Source organism: Arachis ipaensis, chromosome B08 (assembly GCF_000816755.2).
Source record: "Arachis ipaensis cultivar K30076 chromosome B08, Araip1.1, whole genome shotgun sequence".
Classification (NCBI taxonomy): Eukaryota; Viridiplantae; Streptophyta; class Magnoliopsida; order Fabales; family Fabaceae; genus Arachis; species Arachis ipaensis.
Window position 1 is genome coordinate 120,474,733 of NC_029792.2, and position 9,326 is coordinate 120,484,058.

Here is a 9,326-nt window from a genome sequence, read left to right on the forward strand (position 1 = left end):
TAAATTCGACAATAATATTTAATTAATATTTTAATAAAATATTAATTTTTTATTTAATTTTTTTTAACAATGATTTTCAAAATTATGATAATTAACATTCAAATTAAAAATTACTGAAAACTAAATACACTATAATATAATTCGAATGGATAGTAATGTGAAACAATACAAAATAAAACTCTAGACGACCCTACGGGTCCTCGTAATTATCGTGGTCCTCCTCTTCCTGATGGTCTCATTATTGCTCTTGGTGCGGTGACGTTGTGGGTGCTAGTGTCTGGGTTGGTCGTTGGTGCAAGTGCAAATAAGGAAGCGCTGCCTCTACCACCGTTGTCCCTTGCTCGCATCTGTTCCTAGTAGACAGCCATTTGCTGCCACATGCATTGTATGTGCTTTAGCCCCTGTCTGAGCTCCTGTCTTAGGGACTCTGTCTCTACATCTCGAGCATTCCTCACTGCCATGCGTGCAAGGAGATCTTCGTATATCATCTCAACCAAATGGATTTGCTGAGCCTAATCTAGTAGGTTCTAGGTCCGGCTACGGACCTGCATGGCTGGTGGTCGAGGTCGAGAAAGCCCTGAAGGTGGACATGCGTAGGTTGCTGGCGTAAAACAACCAGACTTCAAAGATGTGGCTCGGATGCGGTTTGGCGCCACACAACATCAGCATCCACCACGGATGCGCTCGGATGCTGTTTACTGAGATTGCTGTGTCGCGACTTCCAAGTTCTGGGTGTATAAATCCTAACACATTTAATGTGAATGTCAATATAAGAGGTGATATGATAGTGTGTTATAAATTCTATAAAAAGTCAATAACCTACATAAAAGTTCGCAGACCGCTGATCAGCAAACCTCTCCCTGCTCTTCTTGAGTGTGTGGGTTGTTTGAAGACCTCCGGCATCGAAACAATACGCTATAGGAACTTTGTCTGGACATATTCGAAAAGCATATTACAAAAATGACAATTAATTAAAGAAACAAAAATGAAACAAGCTAAGCATATGTAAAGACATTATACGATCTTCACCTTTGTCTTCATAATCGTGGCTGAACCCTTGTGTACCTCAATGTCTTGGCCAACGCCCTGTTGGCCCTATTCGTGGCTTTACGATGTCTAAAACCCTCATCCGTCTCCCAGTACACATGCAAAGCCTTTTTAATGTCAGGTCAGAGCCACTACATTAGGTGGTTCCTCCTTATCTGCACATCATAGAGTATACAAATTAAAGAAGTTTAATGTTTACCCAGTTATGCCATCAGACCAAATCAGCATCTTAGTGACTTGCAGTGCTACAGGATTTGGCTGAGATCCATGGGAGGAAGCTAGCACTGCTGTGGGGTCAGCCACAAGAGGTGGCGTAGATGTTTGGGTCTACTAAAGAGGTGGAGACGGTGGAGCAAGAGTTGTAGGGCCCCAATAATTTGGGTTTGAGACCATGATGAAAGGCTAGTCCCCTGGAGCCTACACCTGTGAAGTCGTAGGCTTAGCGGATGTAGAGGGTGATTGAGTAGTTGTCGGGTGTGAGTCACCCGCCTTGTATTCCGACCACGAGAGTAACTCCCAACACTACCTCTATTGGTCATGTCTACCTAAAACAAATAATTAAAATAGTTAAAAAGAGTTTAATCCAAATGTAATTATAATATAGAGAATGATTACTATGGATATAAGTCTAACATATAACATGTAATACAATATTTGAACTTAATCGAACATATAACATAACACAATTGAACATAAATTTACACTCATTCAGATTCCTCTTTTTCTTCTTTCCCATCAACCCCTTGTTCATCATCTTCTTCGATAGAGTTTACATACGAAACATGTCCTTAAACAATTTTAACGAAAATTTGGCAGAATTTTCTTTTAAATTAGAGATCTCCACAAAGAAAATTCTCAGTTTTCATAGTTTAAACAATTGCAAACATATATTAAAACAAACAACTAATACATCTTTTTAAATTCTTTAAAAATTTCGGCAGAGTTTCGACTATAATTAGCGACATTCACCAAATAGCACCAACAATATTGATGTGTGAGGAAGAGACGATGATGATGACGGTGGTGATAAGTATGGGTTTGGAAATTGGAGTGTTTGGAAGAGATAAGAAAATAGTTTGAAAATGTGATGATGATGAATAGTTTTTGGAGGATAAATACAAAAAAAAAAATATTTATTATATATTGACCAAACAATTTAAAGAGCATGATAAAATTTAAATTTATTGAAAATATTAGGAAAAATATAGTGTGATTCGGTCACATGGAATGTGATGACGGGTCGATTTGTGACACGTGATATGTGTATATTGTACTAATACGTGGCAGCATTGTTTTATTAGTTTGGTGTCATGTATTATAATATAATTTGTCAATCTATCATTAATCATTGTAGGAACACCAAAATGGTCTCTAATTTTGCACTAAATAATTTATTTTAGTCAATAAAATTGAATGTTATGAACCAAATCAGTTTCTGTACCAATAGTATATTACTAATTTAAAAACAATTTTTCTTTTTTACTTTAGTCTAAAAAAAACCCGTGTATTTCATAACATTAGCTAACTCATCTAATATTTTAATAATTTCAATAAAATTAGCTCACTTAGCTAGCTTTCCAATATTTATTTAGAAAAAGTATGATAATTTTATGTCTCTATATATAATTATACATTACAACTTTTTTTATTTTAGTTTTATGCAGTATTTTTTGGTTCGACAAAATAAGAATTAATTTATTGCAGATTTTAACTCTACTTAAAAATTTGTTATTAGCTAATAAATTATTACATATTTAATATGAACTTTAAGTTTCTGACATTTATTTAAATAAACAATGCAAATATACTAATCATTTGAATAACTTAAATTGGTTATAATTATACACTATACTAGTAACTAACTTTTTTAATTTTCTTAAAAATAGAATAAAATATATATATAATTTATTAATATTACGTAACATAATATAAGTAAAAAATTAACATAGTATTTTTTTTATTAATTTTAAAAACATAACCGAAGAGATTAGAGCGACAGTATGGGATTGTGAGTCATCTAAGGCGCCAGGTTGTGATGGATACAACATGAACTTCATTAAGAGATATTGGGATGAGATTGGGTTTGACTTCATGGCAGCAGTGATGAAATTTTTTCAGACGTCCAGATTACTGGCGGAGTTTAATATAACTTGGGTGGCATTGGCACCTAAATTTGTTGGGGCGAAGGAGATTAGAGACCTGAGACCCATTAGTATAGTTGGGTGTCTGTATAAGATTATCTCCAAGGTGTTAGTTAGGAGGATGAGATCAGTAATGTCGAGGTTAGTAGGGGAGACGCAGAGTGCTTTTGTAAAGGATAGGAAAATTCATGATGGGCATGATAGCATACGAAACGGTTCATTGGCTTAAAAGGAGGAACAAAGAGACAGCCATAATCAAGTTAGATTTCCAAAAAGCTTACGACTGAGTCAAGTGGAGTTTTGTGGATATTGTGTTGGAGAAGATGGGGTTTGGAAGCAGGTGGAGGTCATGGGTTATGGAGTGTGTAACCACAGCTTCTATGTCGTTCTTGATAAATGACTCGCCGTCTAAACCATTCAAAATGGGAAAGGGTTTGAGACAAGGAGACCTCCTCTCTCCTTTCTTGTTTGTGCTGGTTGTGGATGTCCTGCATAGGATGGTTGGGGAGACAATCAGGAACATGCGTATTTTTTCATTGATGGTTGGTAGAGACAGGGTGGAGCTTTCGCACCTTCAGTTTATTGATGACACCATTCTGTTTTGCCCGTCGGAAGATGAGACCATGAAGAACTACAAGCGGCTACTACGGTGGTTTGAGTTGATGTTCGGGCTCAGTATTAATTTTGATAAGTCCAGTCTAATTCCAATCAATTGTGATGAGCAATTGGTTCAACGTATGTGTAGCTTGTGGGGTTGTAAGTCAGGTACTCTCCCAATGAGATACCTTCGGGTCCCCTTAGGAGCAAACCCAAGACTGCTAAAGACTTGGAAGCCTGTAATCGACAAGGTATAGGAGAAACTAAGTCTTTAGAAATCTAAGGTGCTGAACAAAACTGGAAAGTTGGTGCTCATCAAATCAGTGTTAAATAGCCTCCCGGTGTATTATCTGAGCTTGTATAAGATGCCGAAAACTGTTGCTGAGAAGTTGATTTCCTTGCAGAGAAGATTTCTATGGAGCAAGGAGGATGGGAAGAATGGGATGGCTCTGGTAAGATGGGATTTGGTGCAGGCCCCAGAGAAGCTAGGTAGGTTGGGAGTTGGAGACGCTATGCTTCGTAACACCGTCCTTTTGTTCAAGTGGTGGTGGCGATTTGCGCAGGAAGAGTGCCCACTGTGGAAAAAAATGGTCTATTCGTGTAATAAGCTGAAGCCAAATGAATTACTGTCCACTCAAGTGTTACCTACTAAAGGAGGACCTTGGAAGGATATATGCCAGATACAGATAAAGGACCAAAATATAAGAGATAAGATGATTACAGGTATGTCCATGGAGATTGGTGACGGTCATCGGACTAGATTTTGGGAGGATATGTGGTTACATTGTGGATCTCTCAAAGATCGGTTCTCCAGACTCTTCTCTGTTTCAAGCCAGTGTGATTCGGTTATTGGGGATTGTGGGTTTTGGGATGGGTTAGAGTGGGTTTGGAATTTTCTATGGAGGCGGGAGCTGTTTCCGTGGGAGTTGGATCTGTTGAGTCAGTTACATGAGTCTTTGAGACCTGTGAGGCTGGTATCAAATAGAGAGGATAGAGTGATGTGGAAATATGATAGACTTGGTATTTTTTCGACTAACTCTTTTGTGCAGGTGATACAAGAAGGAGTGCTACCAGAGGATATCACCAGTTACAACTTCACTAAGTCCATTTGGAAAGGTTTAGTTCCACCAAGAGTGGAGCTGTTTGCTTGGTTTGTCTTGACAGGCAGGGTGAATACCAAGGAGAGGTTAACTCGGCTTGGGATACTCAATCAGGATGACAAGAGTTGTGTGCTATGTAACAAGGATGTTGAGCAGGTCCACCACTTGTTTCTTGGATGTGATTTTACTTGGCAGGTGTGGAATGCTTGGATATCTGTGTTTGGCCGGCTATGGTCTCTTCCGGGATCTATGAAGGACCATTTTTTAAGTTGGACAGAAGAACTGCGCAGGAAGGAGGACCGAAAGCAGCGGCTAAGGTGCTTTTGTGCGATCATTTGGAACATTTGGATGAAAGGGAATAAGAGGATATTTTAAAATACAAGCAGAGGTGTGGAGGAAATCATCAACTTGTCCATGTTTAACTGCGACGAGTGGAAGAGTGCACGTTCTTCAAGTTGTTGATGGCTATGTCGAAGAAGGCATGGAGAGTTATTTATTTTGTGTTACATTCTAGAGTTATTGGTTTGTTTTGAAATATCTTTTCCTGTTTGCTCCACCTTAATGTGTTAAGCTCTTTTATTAAAAAAAAAAAACATAATTAATACAATAAAATTATTTTAGCGTATACGAATAATTTGAAAAACCACTTTAAAATTTAATTCAAAATTTATAAGTGTAATATAGGTCCTATTCCTTTTATTAACTAAAGCCGAAGAATAATAAAAAGTGGAGATAAAATGTAATTATAAAAGAAGTTTGGGTGCAAAGTGAAATTAGGCATGATTATATGTAAACACAATTTCAGGGCAAGAAGGTTGTCAGGTCGTCGTTTGCTTTTTGGCCATCTCCCTCTCATCCTTCCTCCAAACGGTGAGCGGTTGGGCGTCATTCATCCTTACACCTTTTGCTTTCGCTGCGACGTCGTTTTCTAATCAACCACGAACCTTCCTTCCTTCCATTCAATCAATTTCAACAGACCCTAAACGTTAATTAGGTTTGTTTCTCGCTTCTCGCTCTTCTCTTACAACTAACCTTGTTCCTTTTATTTATTTATTTATTGGAGCATTTTTTCTTTAATCCTTTTTTTATGCTTCGGTTTGTTTCTTCTTGGTTGATATAATTGTATTGGAGGAGACTCAGAGATTGTGGGATTAGACCTTTCTAGGGTTTGTATCTTGGGATCAGGATTCGGTGAATTGATATTATGGCTGTGTTGTTGTTCTGGTGGTATTATTGTCTTTGATTTTTGGGTTGGTAGATTTTGCTAGTGCGATTCGAGATCTGGGTTTGATTGGTTTTAGGCTGATATTCATGCATTGGAATCAAAAGGGGATTGGAATATTGTTGACTATATAAAATAGTTAGTTATATTTGTTCTGTCGTTGTTATCTGAAACTTAGATTATGGCATGATGATACTATTTCGTTAGATACCATCATATATGCACAGTGATGTAGCTAGCATATAAGCTCTTCTTTGTTAGTTTTAAATTTGTGTGATGGTTATGGATGATACTTTAGTGGGAAGTGGTGGTTTTGCTTTTATTTTGTTACTACCATTGATCAGTGACCAGTGATAGGCTGATAAATTGGTTTTTGAGAAATTTGAGAATTGACATTTTGAAAATTTGCATATGTAAATGTTCATATGGGTTTGGAATCTAAGCAGGGTTCTGTTGCTATTTGGCAGGTATGAAACTCCAAATGTAGGAGAGCAGTAGGAAGGGATTGTTCTTAGAATATTCTTCTACACTGTCCTCTTTTTAAAATATTACATTGTACCTCAATCCATGCTTTAATTCCATTTTGGATGTTTCATTTCAGTGTCTGGACATGGTATAAGCATGAAATGTCTATCATTGACCTGTATAGACATGGTAGAAGAATTTCATTATGAAACAAAGTGACAATTTTAAATTTTCTACTTTTGCCAATATTTCTGTTTCCATAAATGTCTAGCCTCATTTCAGTGATAGTTTTGTGTAGGAAGGCTGCTCTTATGTAAGAATCCGTAATATAATTTCTCATTCAATAGAATATTTTGTCAACTGTTTAGTGCTTTGGATTACTTTTTTTTCCCCCATTAATGTTACAAAATTCATGGTTCACTGGCTGTTCTTTCTCGTTCTAACTTTTGTAACATATAACTGACTTATGGTGGGATTTATTGTTGATTGTATCTCCCTTGGTTTTCAATTTATAGTTCTACTTTTTGACCTATAACTAGCTAAATACATCAAATAATACAGTAATATGCAAAACAATTTTATTTCATAAGTTGAATAAAAGATATATTCAAACAAAACAAAAGTTAACTTTTAATGTAGTTGCACTATCTAAATACCTTGAAGCTTGCTTTTGAAACAGTGAGTTGCTGTAAGCTCCTTGACTGTTTAGCAAATGGACAAGGGACCACCACCTGCCCTCTTTGTTAATGATGGTTCATTCATGGAGAAGTTCAAGCAACTCCAGCAAGAGCAGGAGAAGGAGAAGAATAACAAACTATCCGAGCCTAAACCAATTAAAGTTGTTTCAGGATCTTTGGCTCCTAAAACCTCCATTAGTAGGGTTAATGATACACGGAAAACTTCTCAGGCTGGTTCCAGTGGCAAACTTGCTTTCAGTCTAAAACAAAAGTCAAAGCTGGTTCCACCGCCTGTTAAGTTAGCTGATGATGAAGAAGAAGAAACAGATGCTGGGGATTTTTCAAATGCTGTACAGGCAAAACGCCAAAAAGTTGATCAGGAGGATGGCACTGCACAGCCATCAAGGCAATTTGATGTTGGTAATTACTTTCACATAATCTTTGTGCAGGTAGTTGGTTTGTGTTTGATATTCCAGCTTAATGCTGGATTTTGACAGCATTATTTACTTCCACTGTCTAATTGTGATTGTATAAAGAGGATTTTTGTCTTCCTAATTATTCTTTATAATTGTTGCAATTTATTGATTTATTTCTTAATAGATGAATATGATTTACATTAAAACAACAATATTGCATTGGTATAGTCAACTTTACTGAGCAGGACAAGGCTTTAATTGTTTAGATGTTAATGTGTGCTATGAACTACCTTTCTCACTTTTTTATCGGTTTCAAATTATTGTTTGTTCCAATGGTTTTTGTATTTGTCTTCAGAATATTTGTTATTTTCTTTCTTTGTCATTCTGTTTTCAATCTCCATTTATTTGTGCTAATTTTTGCTGGTTGCCATGGATGTTGGATAAGTATGGGTTTCTAGTTGTTTTACATCTTTTAAAATATCTGAATGAAGAATTTCCTTTGCAAATTACATCTTTGAATACCATATATTTTCACGTGATGATAGAAAAAGGATGAGATAAATATTGCAGAATGAAACTTTTCATTTCATTCACTTTATCCTTCATACAAAGAGTAGAGGAAGAGAAGTTTGGGTGTTGACTTGGAATGTCTTTCTGAAGCATGTTCTAGACTTCCTCTGAAGGTATTTGGTTACAGGAAGGTCAATGTTGTTGCCTCAGCCAGTAGGCATACAGTTGCATCCACAGTATTCTCTGTTTTCCTTTTCCCTTGCTTGAAAATAGAGTCTTCCTTTTAAGTTAAATCATTTCATTGTCGAAGAGGTAACCTCAGTACATTCCTTCTTTGCTCAATGAAGTGAGCATTTCCAATCAGCAAAGAGGAGAAAATGTCTTAAATACTTTTGTGTCATTAATGCAGCTTATGCTTCAACTACCTATCAAGAATCGTGTATTGGCACGCCAGCTACAAGAGTAATTTTCATTCCATTGTTCATGCTCTTGGTATTAATCAGTTTTATAAGTGATATGCAGCACCCCCAACCCCAAGTGATCCAATGGTGAAGAAAGTTGCTGACAAATTAGCAAGTTTTGTGGCTAAAAATGGAAGACAATTTGAGGACGTTACACGCCAAAAGAATCCTGGGGATACCCCTTTCAAGTAAGTTTGGAGTGTGATCATGACCCTATTTCATTGATATTTTGTTTATGATTTCTAACTTCTGACTCTGATGTTTTATATTAATGTGCAGATTTTTATTTGATCCAAGATGTTCTGACTATAAATATTATGAATATCAACTTGCTCAAGAGGAAAAGGCCCTTGCACAGTCCAGGGAACCACAAGCAAATCATAATGGTGAGTTTTTGAATATAAATAAATTATCCAAACCATGTTAAGATGTTATGCAATTTCCTTTTGAGAGATGGACAGATGGTCCAAAAAGCTTTTCTTATGTAATGCTTGGGATATCTTTATCTTTTCACGGTTCACATTATTTATATTAATTTGGCATGTTATATTGAACAGTTATATCCTCAGGAGGTACAGGCAGTTCATCGTCTAGACCAACAAATGGCTCTCAGAGATCATCTCAGCAGCATTCAACCTACCAAATCCCTGCTTCTGCTTTATATGAAAGTGCTGAAATATCAAGGGCTTC

The 9,326-nt window shown here is 36.5% G+C and overlaps 2 protein-coding genes across 2 annotated transcripts in view; both read left to right on the forward strand.

Annotated features, from left to right (window-relative positions):
- Positions 3,512-4,042, forward strand: LOC107611504. The gene has a single exon (XM_016313419.1). It carries the CDS (start codon positions 3,512-3,514, stop codon positions 4,040-4,042), a length of 531 nt encoding a protein of 176 aa, XP_016168905.1.
- Positions 5,644-9,326, forward strand: part of LOC107613036 (SURP and G-patch domain-containing protein 1-like protein) — a 5,439-nt gene continuing 1,756 nt past the window's right edge. Inside the window, 5 exon segments of the mRNA XM_021109899.1 lie at positions 5,644-5,879; positions 7,252-7,669; positions 8,698-8,824; positions 8,916-9,022; positions 9,194-9,326. The exon segment at positions 9,194-9,326 is cut by the window's right edge and continues 42 nt beyond it. Coding sequence (XP_020965558.1) covers positions 7,285-7,669; positions 8,698-8,824; positions 8,916-9,022; positions 9,194-9,326 — 752 coding nt within the window. The 5' untranslated portion in view covers positions 5,644-5,879; positions 7,252-7,284.

Excerpts from the sequence above, each read along its gene's own strand:
- LOC107611504 (XM_016313419.1), top strand. The coding sequence starts at position 3,512 with ATGGGGTTTGGAAGCAGGTGGAGGTCATGGGTTATGGAGTGTGTAACC.